This window comes from Macaca nemestrina, chromosome 20 (assembly GCF_043159975.1).
Source record: "Macaca nemestrina isolate mMacNem1 chromosome 20, mMacNem.hap1, whole genome shotgun sequence".
NCBI lineage: Eukaryota > Metazoa > Chordata > Mammalia > Primates > Cercopithecidae > Macaca > Macaca nemestrina.
In genome coordinates, this window is record NC_092144.1 from 5,618,038 (window position 1) to 5,634,392 (window position 16,355).

Below are 16,355 nucleotides of genomic sequence, written 5' to 3' on the forward strand. Positions count from 1 at the left end.
TTGACAGCTGTAGCTGATCTGTGAATGAATACGTGTGGCTGAGGTTCCAATAAAACTTTATTTGCACAATGGGCTGGGGCAGTGATATGGTTTGGCTCTGTGTCCCTACCCAAATTTCACCTTGAATTATAATGATCCCTACATGTTGTGGGAGGGACCCGGTGGGAGGTAATTGAATCATGGGGGCAGATGTTTCCCATGCTGTTCTCTTGAGAGTGAATAAATCTCATGAGATTTGATAGTTTTATAAAGGGGAGTTCTCCTGCACACACTCCCTTGCCTGCCGCCATGTAAGATGTGCCTTTGCTCTTCCTTGGCCTTCCGCTATGACTGTGAGGCCTCCCCAGCCATGTGGAACCGTAAGTCCATTAAACCTATTTTTCTTTATAGATTACCCAGTCTTGGGTATGTCTGTATCAGCAGTGTGGGAATGGACTAATACAGGTGGGGATAACAATTTGGCCCTGTGGCCATAGCTCATTCCTGCGCTGCGTCATGCAGGGCCTGTCAGCCACAGAACAGCTTTGTGTTTTCCTGGGGTAATAACTGGCTCTTTTTAAAAAAAATGCTCACTTTTCCATGTACTCATGAGACTAAAACTCCTGACAGAACTGCAGGAGGCATCTTGGTGCCTTTCCTGGGGACGATCCCTCTGGAAGCCTTGGCTCCCCTGCCCTGGTCTGCACAGGGTAGGTCTGTAGCTTGGAAATAATTTCCATCAGAACTCTCAGGACATCGCTCTACTGCCTTCCAGGTTTCTGCACATTGTTCAGAAGTCTAATGCTGCTCCCATCCCCAGCCTGTCGCTTTCTCTCTGGAAGCTTTTATGGCTGTTTCTCAAGCTTAGTGTTTTGAAATTTCACCCGGGGCCTCCCTGGGAGAAGTCAGCAGCTTTCTCAGTTTGGAGACTTGTGCCCTTCAGTTCTGAGACAGCTTTTTTTTTCCCCCCTTAGAGATGGGGTCTTGCTCTGTCACTCAGGCTGGAGTGCAGTGGTGCAATCTTGGCTCACTGCAGTCTGGACCGCCAGGGCTCAAGGATCCTCCCACCTCAGCCTCCCAAGTATGTGGGACCACAGGCACATGCCACCACGCCCAGACAAGTTTTTTAACTTTTTGTAGAGGTCCTGGTATTTTCCCCAGGCTGGTCTGGAACTTCTGGTCTCAAGCCGTCCTCCTGCCTTGGCCTCCCAAAGCGGTGGGATTATAGGTATGGGGGGCCATGCCCAGCCCCTAGTGATTATTTCTGTCTGCAGAACTTGCAACTTAGTTTTTAGGCTATGGTCGCCTTCTGGGCCTGCCCCTGGGAGCCGCTGGTCACGAGTGAGGCCCCCAGCCAGGTACTTGATTTTTGGGGGTTCAGGCACTGCTGGAACTCTGCTGAGCTGTTTTTCTCTGAGCTCACCAGCCGAGCTACCCCTTAGAAGTTTGCCTCGGAGCCCCCGACCCGCCAGAATTCTCTCGGAGGTCTGGCAGGACTAACCTGTAAAAGGACCATTTCAGCAGGAACTGCCGGGCGGCCTTGGGGAAGCTGGGGCTGCCGGCATGCTGCTTCAGGACCTGGGTGACCACGCTGTCCAGCCAGCTGGCCCACTGGTCCAGGGAGCTCTGCTGCTGCAGGGTCAGCTTGAAATCCTGCTCCAGCCGCTGCACCACACTCTCCTCACACTGGCACACCCACGAGGCCTGCTCCTGTGGGCGGGGTGGAGGCCAGCGTCAGCAACACAGACCCCCAGCCACGGCAGCACCCCCCGGACCTAGCAGTGCTCAGGGCGGGACATCGCGCTGTGCTTGAGCCTTCTCATCCTTGACCTTGACAGCTGCAAGCCACACCCTGTGTCCCCCATAACAGGGGCAGAATAGAGAGCCAAGGGGGATCCTACCCGGCTTCCGGGGACTCCTACCCGGGTCTTTCTGGATCAAAGCTCATGCTATATGAGGTCTTCATTTCGTTTTGTTTTAAAAGGGTGACTTCTAACTGTGTGTGTGCATTTATTTACTTAATGGATAAACCCAGGGCCTGAAATAAGCATAGCTCTGAATCTGCTTTGGGCCGGTACTTTGCCAAGCCCAGGGGACAGAGTCAGGAAAATGGCCACAGGGAGGTCAACGTGCTGCCAGGATCCTGGAAACCAGGAGCCTCTGTGAGGAAAATGCGCAGCAGTGTTGGCCACAGCACCTGGACGCCAGAGGGCCCTGAGAGATGATGGAGTAGAGAGAGCTGGGGGCTGTGGGTGGGCTTTGGCCTGGGGCCCGTGTCATGCAACAGAACTGTGGCCAGGCTCGGGGCGGGGGCCAGGTTTGCCATGGGCTCCACTCGGGGGTTTGCTGGTTTTGCTGGAGGGCGGGAAGCCCAGGCCCGGGGGACGGCGTGGAGGAGGTCACCTGCACATTGGCAAAGTCCACGCGGTTGAGGTCGCTGAGCATCTGGTTGATCTGGGACGTGTTCTGCAGCACCGCCCGGGCCGCCTGCGCCAGGTGGTTGAGGGACGTGTAGCGCCGCAGCGTCTGGGCAAAGGCACTGACGACGCCCACCTGTAAGCCAGAGCTCGTGGTGAGCAGGGTTCGCGGGGAAGAGCCTGTTCCGCTGCGCTCCTGGCAGGGGTGCCAGGGCTCAGGGACAACACAGGGAGCAGGGAGCAGGAAACAGCAACCTGGGCAGGGAAGAGGGAAGCCCCTGCTATTCTTAGGGACCCAGTGAGTGAGAATCAGTGAAGCAGAGACCTCGCCAGTGCATCGCACGCGTCGCGAACCGAAGCCTGTGTCCGCGAGTTAGAATTCACAACCAGCCCCATGCCCACTTCTAGAGTCCCTGTGGCTCTCTGGAGGGGCTGTTGAGACCACAGAGTCCTGGGTGCTATAGGGTCAGACTTTTAGTGGGTGTGGCCTGGGAATCTTATTTTTTTAAGAGATGGCGTCTTGCTTGTTGCCCAGGCTGGTCTCCAACTCTTGGCCTCAAATGATCCTCCTGTCTTGGGCTCCCAAAGTGCTGGGATTACAGGTGTGAACCACTGCACCGGCCCTGAATCTGAATTTTTAACAATGACCTGATCCATGCTTGCACCACTGCCTAACAGATCAATTCCAAAGAGCAGGCGGGTGCCCTGCAGCTGCCTCCTCTCACCCAAGAGCCCTTCAAGAAATGCTCATGATGGCTAGGCGCCGTGGCTCACGCCTGTAATCCTAGAACTTTGGGAGGCCGAGGTAGGTGGATCACCTGAGGTCAGGAGTTCGAGACCAGCCTGGCCAGCATGGCGAAACCCTGTCTCTATTAAAAATACAAAAAAATTAGCCAGGTGTGGTGGTGGGCGCCTGTAATCCCAGATATTCGGGAGGCCGAGGCAGGAGACTTGCTTGAACCTGGGAGACAGAGTGAGGCTCTGTCTCAAAAAAAAAAAAAAAAAAAAAAGAAATGCTTGTGAGAACGGTGGGTAATCACTCTCTTTTCCACAAGTCGGCCAAGGTTCTACATTTCAAATTCGATTGATTTGTGGCCAAGATTATAGCAATAAGAGTCACAGCAAGGAGATTAAATTTCCCTAATAAGATGAGCACAGAAACACACAATCTATTCTGAATTGACTCAAAGATATGATGTCAAATGACATCTTCTGTTGTTCCCCTTCCTGCCAGCACTGATGCGTCATCGGCTGTGTGCTTGGGACTTCCTGAAGGGACCGATTACTCTCATGACACAGGGACGAAGCCAGCGCTCTCCGGGACACAGTGGTCCTCATGTTGTCCTGGAGTGGAGCCCCTCCCAGCCATAGTTGGGGAGCCCAGGCCCCACCCCAGACATACCTTGGTCTGGATGACCTGTTGTGGGAAGTCGCTCATGGCATTTGTCAACCAGCCTTCCAAGCTCTTGGCAAAGTTACGGATGGCCTGTGTCAAGGTACCTGGGGGATACAGACCATGATATTACCAGGGGAAAGGCAGTGACTAGACACTGGAAATCAGCATTCAATGGAAGGGCTGGCCCAAGCGCGATGACAGTCACCACCATGAAGAACAAGCCACAGAGGCTGGGGGAACCGTGGACACTTAGACATGGGAAGAACCGGGCGTGGCCCAGCGCTACTGGTCACCACCCACTGCCTGTGCGGGTCTCGCAGGGGCAGTTCTCCCCAGGGACACTGGGTGGTGTCTGGGGTTGTGAATGGTCGTCATGCGGGGCGCCTCAGGCATGGAGTGGGTGGAGGCCACGGATGCTTCTCAGCACCTCGTAGTGCCCAGGATGGCCCCACCCCAGAGAACGATCCAGCCCCAGATATCAACAGTGCCAAGGGAGAGAGGCCTTGACACAAACACACACACACACACACACACACACACACACACGTAAATACATTCTACCAACTTCCTAATTTATTTTAAAGTGGCTTACAATAAGAAACAAATAATAAGACTGTTAAAAAAAAAAAAAAAAAAAAAAGGCTGGCGTGGTGGCTCACGCCTGTAATCCCAGCACTTTGGGAGGCCGAGGTGGGCGGATCACCTGAGGTCAGGAGTTTGAGACCAGCCTGGCCAATATGGTGAAACCCTATCTGTACTAAAAATACAAAAATTATCTGGGCGTGGTGGTGGGTGCCTGTAATCCCAGCTACTCGGGAGGCTGAGGCAGGAGAATCACTTGAACCCGGGAGGCGAAGACTGCAGTGAGCCAAGATCGCGCCACTGCACTCCAGCCTGAGTGACAAGAGCGAAACTCTGTCTAAAAAAAAGAAACAGAAAAAATAAAACAGAAAAATATTTTAAAATGCAAAAGGAAAGATACCCCAAACTTCCACCATAACATAGAAACTCAAACAAGGCATTGCCCCGAACAGTTTTCAGGCAGACAGCAAGGCCAGGCCAAATGAGAAATGTAATACTTCTGCTGTTTCCCATCTTCCAGCAAAGGTTGCATAGAGTTTACTCAGCAGGACGGAGAGCTGCCTGGTACTAATGGGCCCGGATGTTTGTGGATGGCCTGCGGGGCACAGCCCGTGGTCCTGATGCTGTGATTTATGAAGACAGGCCTCTGTGCCCAGCTTCCTGGACGACCCCCAGGGTTTTGGGGAGCTTGGCACGGGCCTGGACTGAGGGCCCACCCATGGTGGATGCTGTCATTGCCTCGGAAACTAGAGGCCCTGGTAGGTCTCCAAGGGCACAAGTGAGCCCTGCTGTGGGCCTAGCCTCTTTCCTCACTGTGCCCATCACTCTCTCCCCACCCCCGCAAGTCCTGTGGGAAATCACAGGGCAGGGCGCTGGGGTGTAAATGTCTCCTGGAATCCTATGGTGCTGGGAAGTGGGGTCTGGCTGGGGGTTAAAGGGCAGCCCCTACCCTAACAGGCTGCAGAAGTCCAGGGTCACGTCCCAGCTGCCTCTTCTAAGTTTATGTCCCTGCCCCTCCTATAGGGGGTGGCACTCAGGAAGTGTCACTGTGGGGCTTCAGGGAGGCTGGAGGAAGGTGGCTGGTGGTCGTCTCTAAGACCAGGGTGGGCAGCCACCCCACACGGCCCTGGGCCAAGGCTTCCTGCACAGCAATGGCTCCAGGGCTGCAAGTAGGCTACTCCCAGAGGCCGGCCTGCACGCCCCCAGTGAACCTTCCAGAAAGCACCACGCCCAGCCCGGCTACTCTTGGCAGTGTCCTGACAGCAGGTAGAGCTCACCAGAGCCACTGTGGCCTTCCCCTCGAGTCAGAGACAAGGACAGATACGGACGCCAGAGGACACACATTCCACGGCCCACAGCGCTCTCGCTTAGGGATTTCTTTTTTTTTTTTGAGACAGGGTCTTGCTCTGTTGCCCAGGCTGGAGTGCAGTGGTGCAATCATAGCTCATTGTAGCCTCGACCTCCTGGGCTCAGGTGATCCTCCTTCCTCAGCCTCCTGCGTTGCTGGGACTACAGGCATGCAACACCACACCCAGTTAATTTTTGTTTTTTTTAGAAACAGGGTCTCACTATGTTGCCCAGGCTGGTCTCAAGCTCCTGGGCTCAAGTGATCCTTCTGCTTCAGCCTCCGGAGTAGCTATAGGGCTACAGGCACACACCACCATGCCCAGTTCAATTTTTTTTTTTTGAGACAGAGTCAGGCTGAGTGCAGTGGTGTGATCTCGGCTCACTGCAACTTCTGCCTCCCAGGTTAAAGCTATTCTCCTGGCTCAGCCTCCCTAGTAGCTGGGACTACAGGTATGCGCCACCACGCCCAGCTAAATCTTTGTACTTTAGTAAAGATGGGGTTTCACCATGTTGGTCACACTGGTCTCAAACTCCTGACCTCAAATGATCCTCCTGCCTTGGCCTCCCAAAGTGCTGAGATTACAGGCGTGAGCAATATTGCCTGGCCCCAGCTAATTTTTTTTTTTTTTTTTTTTTAGAGATAGGGTCTCACTATGTTGCCCAGGCTGGTCTCAAACTCCTGGGCTCAAGCAATCTGTCTGCCTCATCCTCCCACAGTGCGGGGGTCACTGGCATGAGCCACTGCGCCTGGCCCCTTTTGGGTCTTCTGTGAAAGCGATGGTCCGAGGTGGCTGAAGATGTACATGTAAGAAAGGACAGAGGAGGCAGGAAGAGAGGATGGAGCGGCGCCAGGCGGGGCCGTGGGTCACTTACTGGGGACCGGCCTCAGCACGTCGGGGATGAGAATCTCCACCAGCGCCTGGTAGAGGATGTGGTCGCAGCTCCTCATCCACCTGAGGATGGGGTCGCATTGACACAGGGAGATGAGCTTGTCCTTGGGCAGGACGGCGCCCTCGGGGTCTTCGTCACTGTGGAGGGAGGGGACGGGGGAGCTGTGGCCTGGCCCAGCTGGGCTCGCGCAGCCACGGGAGTGACCAGGGAGCCGGGCTGCGGGACTTCTGCCCAACAGTGGGGCTGGGGTTTTGCTCCCCGTCCCTGAGGCTCAGTGGGTCCCCTCCCTCCGTGATGCTCCCAGCGGCCCACGCTGTCCCTCCCCTGCCGGTGGTCATACTGTCATACTGCGTCTCACTGCAGCTGTGGGTTGGGGTCACTTCTACTTGGGATTGCGTCATGGTCACCTCTAAAATCCTCCCTATTCAAACAGTCTGACCTCGAAAAGGGGCAGATGGCAATGTGAATTTCAAGTCAGCTCTACCAAGTCTAAAAATCACAGGGACGGAGGCAGAGGGGTCTGAGCGCTAATTCTTGGAGAGTTGATGCTTTTGTTTGTGGGTTACCTGTGGACATCAGCAGGGGGCTAAGACGTGAGGGGGGCTGTGAACCCAGCCAGGGTGTGGCAGTCACCTGGCAGGAAGAGAGGTGGGGCCGTCGCTGGAGGAGGCCTTGGAGTTCCAGAAGGAGAGCCACAGCTTCTCGATGTAGTGGAACTGGAGGTGCATCACCACATCGACGGTCGCCTAGGAATGAAGGCACCGGTGAGACAGACGGGTGCGTGCGCCCACCACGTGCACTCAGCACACGTCAAGTGAGCAGCCGTGATCCGGGCTGCAGCGGGGTGCCCTGGAATCCCAAGGGAGGCCACAGAGAGGAGAGGAGCAGGCGATGGACATGGATGTGGAGGGGCTGCTGCTCCAGAGAGGATGCTTGTGGGGGGCTCGGGGCTCCATCTCCTCAGCATCACCCAGGGACGCTGGCGACCCTGGCCTGAGCGACGGCAGTTCCGGGGAGGGACACATAGGAGCTGCCTGCCTGGGCTGGGGCGGTCACCTCGCAGTGCCGTCTGTACACCAGCTGCAGGGCCTTGACGTCGTGCAGTGTGACGCCGTCCTGCAGCAGGACGCTGCCCAGGTCGGGCGCTGGGAACTCGGGGAAGACGTGGGAGACATCTGGGGGAAGAACACGGGAACATCAGAAACGGGGCTCTTAGGAAACCGCGGACAACTGGAAGGCCATGGGTGGATGGGGGGCCCAGAAACAGATGGTCTGCCCCACCCCGTGCAGTCAGAGCATTTGTTTATTTCTTTTGTTTTTCTTTTCTGAGACAGGGCCTTGCTCAAAAGGAGTGCCCAGGCTGGAGTGCAGTGGCACGATCTCGGCTCACTGCAACCTCCAGCTCCTGGGTTGAAGCGATTCTCCTGCTTCAACCTCCCGGGTAGCTGGGATTACAGGTGTGCGCCACAATGCCGGCTAAGTTTTGCATTTTTTAGTAGAGACGGGATTTCGCCATGTTTTGGCCAGGCTGGTCTCGAAATCCTGACCTCAGGTGATCCGCCCACCTTGGCCTCCCAAAGTGCTGGGATTACAGGCGTGAGCCACCATGCCTGGCCTTTTTTTTTTTTTTTTTTTTTTTTTTTGAGACAAAGTCTTGCTCTGTCACCCAGGCTGGAGTGCAGTGGCATGATCTTGGCTCACTGCAACCTCCTCCTCCTGGGTTAAGCGATTCTCCTGTCTCAGCCTCTTGAGTATTGGGATTACAGGCGTGTGCCACCATGCCTGGCTAATTTTGAATTTTTTTGGTAGAGATGGGGTTTTGCCATGTTGGCCAAGTTGGTCTCAAACTCTCGACCTCAAGTGATCTGACTGCTTCGGCTTCTCAAAGTGCTGGGATTATAGGTGTGAGCCACCGCGCCCGGCACTGTCAGAGAATTTGTAAGCATCAGTTTTCTCAGGTAGAAAATGGAGAGAATATTACCACCTCCCAGGACCATTAAATATGCAGACGCAGAAAGCCCTGAGCCCAAGCCCTGGCACACAGCCAGTACGCACAGAGCCAGCTTAGGGCAGCACATCTCGGGGAGAAGGCCAGCCACAGTGTCCCTGCAGTGACCTCCTGAAGATGGGCCTGACCCCACCTCAATCTCTGCAGGAGACTCAACCCAGGAGGGTTGTTTGGGCTCAAAAAAGATCATAAACTACATGGAAGCCGCTGAGTGTGTACAGAGCCCGCCTGAATCACGACACTGATACCAGTGAGCCTTCCCTGGCCGTCCCCCAACCCCCCGCCCTCCCTCATGGCAGGTTCTGAGTTAGGGCCTTCCTGGGGCAGAGATGGCACCACCACTAGGCCAGTTAGGGAAGAACGCTGTCCCCTGAGCAGCCCCCAGGGAGGAGGCCAAGACCGCCTCATGTGGGGGAACCGGGAGCACCACGAAAGCTCCAGGCAAGAAGGAAGAAAGCCCAGATGGCAGGCAAATCCTGGTGCACCCTGAGTAGAGAATACCTTTTTTTTTTTTTGCACTCTTTCTTTTTTCTTTAATTTGAAAGGCAGGCCGGGCGCGGTGGCTCAAGCCTGTAATCCCAGCACTTTGGGAGGCCGAGACGGGTGGATCACGAGGTCAGGAGATCGAGACCATCCTGGCTAACACGGTGAAACCCCGTCTCTACTACAAAATAGAAAAAACTAGCCGGGTGAGGTGGCGGGCGCCTGTAGTCCCAGCTACTTGGGAGGCTGAGGCAGGAGAATGGCGTGAACCCAGGAGGCGGAGCTTGCAGTGAGCTGAGATCCGGCCACTGCACTCCAGCCTGGGCCACTGAGGGAGACTCCGTCTCAAAAAAAAAAAAAAAAAAAAAAAAGAAAGGCAGAGTCTCACTCTGTCACCCAGGTTGGAGAGTAGTGGCGTGATCACGGCTCACTGCAGCCTCAAACTTCTGGGCTCAAGTGATCTTCCTCCTTTCTCAGCCTCCTGAATAGGTGGGACCACAGGAGCTTGCTGCTATGCCTGGCTAATTTTTTATTTATTTAATACTTTTTTAGTATGTTGCCCACGCTGGTCTTGAACTCTTGAGCTCAAGTGATCCTCCCGCCTTGGCCTCCCAAGGTGTTGGGATCACGGGCATGAGCCGCCTGTCCTCTAGTGTTCTTCCTGATGGTCATTGGATTTTATTTTCTCATTTTTCTGATGGTCACTTTATATATTACTTTTTTTTTGGCATGTGCTGATTATTCTAAAGTCTCAGAGATGTCAGAAAGAAGGTCTAGTGAGAACTTTCTATTTGACTGAAAAGGTGTCTCATAAGAAAACCGTCAGAAGCGGACGTTTAGACGCCACTGGTTCTGCTGGTGTCGAAACCCAGGAGTGTGGCGCGCCGATGGGAGCCCCGCCCCGGGGCCTGTCCGGGCCTCTCACCAATGTACTGCTGGTGGTGCTGGCTCTGCGCGGCCATGGTCTGTTCTGGGGTGCTGTGGAGGCTGCTGTGGGAGCCGCTGTCCCCAAGGCTGTCCGTCTTCTGGGCTGGCCGGTACCTAGGCCGGGAACACACATGCCACCGTGAGGCCCAGCAGCCCTACTGGGGGTGGGCCCAAGGAGTGGGGGGCTGGGCAGGATTCAGTCAGGCATGTGCGTGTATGATGTTTACAAGTTGCGGTCGAATACACACAACACAAAAGTTACCATCGGAACCATTCTGAGTGCACAGCTCAGCAGCATGAAGCACATTCACGTGGCTGTGCAACTGTTACGATCGTCATCTCCGGAACTTGTTCATCTTCCCGCACTGAAGCTCTGTCCCCATGAAACACTCACTCCCCATCCCTGTCCCCAGCCCCTGGCACCCCCACCCGACTTCCTGTCTCTGTGAATCGGACGACTCTAGGAACCTCCTAGGAGTGGGGTCATACAGGATTTGTCCTTTTGCAACTGGCCTGTCTCACTGAGCGTTGTGTCCTCAAGGTCCACTGAGTTCTAGCCTGTGTTGGAATTTCCTCCTCCTTGTTTGTTTTTTTTTTTTCTGGGCCGGAGTCTTGGTGCAGTGGTGCCATCTCTGCTCACTGCAAGCTCCGCCTCCTGGGTTCACGCCCTTCTCCTGCCTCAGCCTCCCGAGTAGCTGGGACTATAGGCGCCCACCAGCGCGTCCGGCTAATTTTTTGTATTTTTAGTAGAGATGGGTTTTCACCGTGTTAGCCAGGATGGTCTTGATCTCCTGACCTCGTGATTCGCCTGCCTTGGCCTCCCAAAGTGCTGTGATTACAGGCGTGAGCCACCGCACCCAGAATAGAATTTCCTCCTTTTTAAGGCTGAATAATATTCCATCATATGGATGAACCACAGTTTGTTAATGGACACTTGAGAAAATAGATATATATTTCCCCCTAACATTTCTCTTTCAGAAAAAAAGTGAAATTCTTGGCCGGGCACAGGGGCTCACGCCTGTAATCTCAGCAATTTGGGAGGCCAAGGCGGGCGGATCATCTGAGGTCGGCAGTTCGAGACCAGCCTGACCAACATGGAGAAACCCCATCTCTACTAAAAATACAAAATTAGCCGGGCGTGGTGGCGCTCGTCTGTAATCCCAGTGACTCAGGAGGCTGAGGCAGGAGAATCGCTTGGACCCGGGAGGCGGAGGTTGCAGTGAGCCAAGATCGCACCACTACACTCCAGCCTGGGCGACAAAAGTAAAAGTCAGTCTCAAAAAAAAAAAAAAAAGGGGGAGGAATTCTTTGCTTGAATCACAAACATCTTATTATTGGCGCAATCTCAGAAGTTCTGAGACTTTCATTTTGAGCCAGCAGTGGTGTCCGCCTGTGCAGGCGGTGCTGAGAAACACTCGAGGAAGGCTTTCCAGGTGCTGGGCTCCTGGGAGGCTGCTGTGTGGTAGGGAGGGGGCTGGCCTGAGCCGGAGCATCTCTGGGGAGCCCCCCTCCTCAAATACAAAGCGGGGCCAGGCCTACAGGGAGGTGGGAGACCATGCTGGCGAGGTGTGTGTAAACCACCTGGCTCAGGGCAGGCTGTGGGCACCACACAGACACAGGCTCAGGCTGTGGCTTCCAAATGCAAATGGCATCAGCCTGTCGCCCTGAAATGTGTGTCGCTGCTCCTAAAATGACACACTGCCTGGAGCACAGGTTCACAGGTGTTCGCCAGGGGCCCAAACTGAACAACGGCAGCAAGCTCCAGAGTCCGTGTCTGCAGACGACGAGGTACAGAAGGAATGCTCTGGAAACTCTCTCCTGGAACCTCCAACTCCTGGGACTGGCTGTGGTCAGGAGTCACTGGCTGACTCAGAGCAGCTGGAATGGGTTTTTGAGATACACATACATGGGTGGCTCTGTGCAGAGGGCCCAGCACCAGGTGTGAAGGTGCCACATGGGGCTACTGCAATGCGGCCCCTGCTCTGAGGGTGGGCACTTGTGGAGGGACACTAGGAGGCAGCAATATTTGAATGGGCCCTAAACCAGGGGCCAGCAAACTACGGCCTGAGGGCCAATTCTGCTACTTGTTTTTATAAATAAAGTTTTATTGGCACACAGCCACACCCATCATCTTCATGCTGTCTGTGGCTGTTTTCAGGATGCAGCCAAATTGAAGTCATGACAGAGACTGTCTGGCCTGCAAGGCTAAGATATTTGCTGTCTGGCTCTTTACAGGAAAGGTTTGCTGAGCCTGCCTTAGAAGATGAGAAAGTTTGTGATGGTTGAAGAAGAGGATATTCCAGAAAATGACCAGGGCTTTCCAGCCACTGGATCCAAAAGTCAAGAAGTCGTGACTTGAGCACATCTGCTGCTTTCTCCTGGCTTCTTGGGTTATTTGCAGAGTCCTCTCTCTCTTTACTTCCTAAGTTTTACAAATTAAGGGTCTGTGATTCCAACTATAAGACACTGGATAAGGGGAAAACTGTGGGAATGGTAAAGGATTAGCGGTAGCCACAGACTGGGGCACAGAGGGAAAGCTGGGTAGGCAAAATGTGGAGGATTTTTAGGGCTGTGAAAGGACTCTGTGTGACACTGTGATGGGGGACACGTGTCATTATAGGTTTGTCCAAACTGTAGAATGTCCAACACCAAGAGTGAGCCCTGGTGTCGACTGTGGACTCTGGGGGGTGACGCTGGCTCCATGGAGGGTCATGGGTCGTAACCAATGCACCGCTGTGTGGGGGAGGCGGATGGTGGGAGGGGCGGCGGGGAGTGGGGCTGGGGGTGTAGAAGAACTCTCTGTACTTTCTACTCAATTTTGCTGTGAACCTAGAATGACTCTAAAAAATGAAGTCTGTTGGCCGGGCGCAGTGGCTCAAGCCTGTAATCCCAGCACTTTGGGAGGCCGAGACAGGCGGATCACGAGGTCAGGAGATCGAGACCATCCTGGCTAACACGGTGAAACCCCCATCTCTACTAAAAAATACAAAAAACTAGCCGGGCGAGGTAGCGGGCGCCTGTAGTCCCAGCTACTGGGGAGGCTGAGGCAGGAGAATGGAGTGAACCCGGGAGGCGGAGCTTGCAGTGAGCCGAGATCCGGCCACTGCACTCCAGCCTGGGCGACAGAGCGAGACTCCGTCTCAAAAAAATAAATAAATAATAAAAAAATTAAAAAATAAAAAAGAAGTCTGTCAAAAACAGTTTTAAATGGTCTAAACAAAAGTCTGAAAACAGTTAGCTGGAGGAGGCTGCATCCCGGCCTCCTGTGTCTCCTGCTAGACTCACCTCATCCTCAGCAGAGGGGGGTACCTTGGCTTTCCCAGGATGCTGGAGACGAGGGAGTTATGATTAGTTCGTTGCTTGTCGGAGAAACACCTCTCTCTCCATGCTCCAGGGGAAAGCCAGCCCCGCCCAGCTCGGCCCACGCACCCACCTGGGCTTCTGATGCATGGGCTGCTGCCGCATGGCCATGTACTGCGTGTCCTCCTGCAGCCGGTTCAGCGGAGAGTCTGGCTTCAGACGAATCCCGTAGTAATGGTACTTCGAGTTGCCCCTGGAAACCAAACATCCCAGGGTCAGCTCCCTTTGCCGACGTCCTGAACAACAAGATAGGTTGGGATTCTTTTTCTTTCTTACTTCTTTTTTTTTTTTTTCTGAGACAGAATCTCACCCTGTCGCCCAGGCTGGAGTGCAAGGGTGCCATCTGAGCTCACTGCAATCTCTGCCTCCTGGGTTTAAGAGAGTCTCCTGCCTCAGCCTCCCGAGTAGCTGGGATGACAGGTGTGGGCCATAATGCCTAGCTAATTTTTGTATTTTTAGTGGAGACAGGGTTTTGCCATGTTGGCCAGGCTGGTCTCAAACTCCTGGGCTCAAGCGATCCTCCCACCCTGGCCTCCCAAAGTGCAGGGATTACAGGCGTGAGCCACCGCGCCTGGCCTCTTCTCTCTCTTTTTTTTTTTAGAGACAAGGTCTCACTCTGTCACCCGGGCTGGAGTGCAGTGGTGCAATCACCGCTCACTGTAGCCTTGACCTCCTGAGCTCCAGTGATCCTCCTGCCTCAGCCTCTGAGTAGCTGGGACTGCTGGCGTGTGCCACCACGCTCGGAAGGTAGGTACTGTTTTCTGGCCTTTCACTTTGGCCTGTCTGGTTCAGCATTTCCTGAACTGCGTGAGGAATGTGATGAAGGAATTCTGCACCTAATACGGTTGTCATGGAGAGCCCTCTCTCACAGGCTAGTATAACACAGGCTCGGACAAGTCCTGTGTGGAGAACACCAGGTCAGCTTTGCTGCGCTCCACGTGGCCTATCTCTATTATTATTACTAACAACTCTTCCCCATCCCTTTCAGTCATCTAGCAACACATTTTGGAAAAAGGCACAGTTTGGGAACCATTACATTAGTTTATTACAGGAGAATGATGATCAGAGGGCCTTAAACAATTGAGCTCAGAAAACAGCTCACAGAGTCCTTACAGGAGAGAAGCACTAACCCGCAGACATGGCTGTGGAGATACCAGCTCACAGGATGCCATTTCTCCAGAGCTGGCAACGAGGACATGCAGGAAGCACCTGGGTCCTTTCTTTTAATTTGTTTTTCTTTTATTACTATATTTTTGAGACAGAGCCTCACTCTGTTGCCCAGGCTGGAGTGCAGTAGTGCCATCTCGGCTCACTGCAACCTCCCCCTCCCAGGTTCAAGAAATTCTCCAGCCTCGGCCGGGCGCAGTGGCTCACGCCTGTAATCCCAGCACTTTGGGAGGCAGAGGCGGGTGGATCACGAGGTCAGGAGATCAAGACCATCCTGGCTAACACGGTGAAACCCCGTCTCTATTAAAAATACAAAAAATTAGCCGGGCGTGGTGGCGGGCGCCTGTAGTCCCAGCTACTCGGGAGGCTGAGGCAGTAGAATCAGCTGAACCCAGGAGGCGGAGGCTGCAGTGAGCCGAGATGACGCCACTGCACTCCAGCCTGGGCGACAGAGCAAGACTCTGTCTCAAAAACAAAAACAAAAAAACCAATAAATGGTAAATCCAGCTTTACTGGATAAACCAGAGGCTACATTTTATTTGTCTGTCTGTCTGTTTGACACAGGGTCTTGCTCTGTTGCCCAGGTTGGAGTGCAGTGGTGCAATTGTGGCTCACGGCAGCCTCAACCTCCTGGGCTCAAGTGCTTCTCCCCTCTCAGCTTCCCAAATAAGTGAAATTACAGGGGTGCAAATAGGTGTGCACCACTATGCCTGGCTAATTTTTAATTTTTTTGTAGAGATGAGGTCTTACTATGTTGCCCAGGCTGGTCTTGAACTCCTAGTCTCAAGTGATCCTCTTGCCTCGGCCTCCCAAACTGTTGGGATTTCAGGCGTGCACCACCACACCTGGCCCAGAGGCTGCTCTAAACAAACAAACAAATGTATTGTTTGGGAAATTTCAAAAGGAGAGAGAAAACCAGAGTGACCTCCATGTCCTAACACCGGCTTCTAAAGCCAACGCCGCGGGCTACGCCCAGCCACAGCCAAGGCTGCCGCCAATTGAAAGTAACCGCAAGCACTCCAGAGGCGGCTGCAAATCAGGCCACCTGGACAGGAGGCGGAAGCCTAGCATTTTCCCAAAAGCTCCATTTCTTGGGAAAGGAAGAGGAAGGACAGGTGGGCTGGGGGTCGTCTACCCACCTGGTGCCCAGCCGCCGTGTCCTCAGCCCCATAAACACAGAACGGATCAGTTTCCCGAAGGAGGCGGCGTTCACCGGGTCCAGCTTGTGCTCCTGGCAGTGCCGAAGGTAGTGGTTGTAAAGAGAACTTCTGGGGAGACTCACACCTTCCGCAGTTTCATAATTATCCAACAGCCACTGGAGCTGCGAAAAGACAGACACGCCTGCGTTTGTCAGAAGCCTGAGGAAGGCTAACATGCCAACGTGGACTCGTTAAGAGAATTACTTGCGTTCCCTGTATTACCAAACAGGATGAGGAAAGCCATCTTTTCTTTCTTTTTGAGGCAGAGTCTTGCTCTGTCACCCAGGCTGGAGTGCAGTGGCGCAGTCTTGGCTCACTGCAGCCTCTGTCTGCTGGGTTCAAGCAATTTTCCTGCCTCAACCTCCCAAGTAGCTGGGATTACAGGCACCCAACACCACGCCTGGCTAATTTTTGTTATTTTTAGTAGAGATGGGGTTTCACCATGTTGCCCAGGCTGGTCTCAAACTCCTGTCCTCAGGTGATCGGCCTGTCTCAGCCTCCCAAGGTGCTGGGATTACAGGCGTGAGCCACCGCGCCCGGCCAGAAATCCATCTTTGTGGTCGCTGATTTGAATTCTCTAAGCAGATTAATGAATAGCT

General features: G+C 54.0%; 1 protein-coding gene across 11 annotated transcripts in view; it reads right to left on the bottom strand.

Annotated features, from left to right (window-relative positions):
• LOC105484754 (regulatory factor X2) overlaps positions 1 to 16,355 on the bottom strand; it is a 201,719-nt gene that overhangs the window by 7,205 nt on the left and 178,159 nt on the right. For all 11 annotated transcript variants that reach the window (XM_071086326.1, XM_071086325.1, XM_071086324.1 and 8 more), the window contains 9 exons: positions 15,697 to 15,878; positions 13,464 to 13,583; positions 10,029 to 10,144; positions 7,669 to 7,787; positions 7,246 to 7,358; positions 6,595 to 6,749; positions 3,799 to 3,896; positions 2,383 to 2,532; positions 1,481 to 1,689 (listed from right to left, as the gene is read on the bottom strand). In XM_071086326.1, the coding sequence (XP_070942427.1) occupies positions 1,481 to 1,689; positions 2,383 to 2,532; positions 3,799 to 3,896; positions 6,595 to 6,749; positions 7,246 to 7,358; positions 7,669 to 7,787; positions 10,029 to 10,144; positions 13,464 to 13,583; positions 15,697 to 15,878 (1,262 nt within the window). The remainder of the gene's footprint in view (positions 1 to 1,480; positions 1,690 to 2,382; positions 2,533 to 3,798; positions 3,897 to 6,594; positions 6,750 to 7,245; positions 7,359 to 7,668; positions 7,788 to 10,028; positions 10,145 to 13,463; positions 13,584 to 15,696; positions 15,879 to 16,355) is intronic.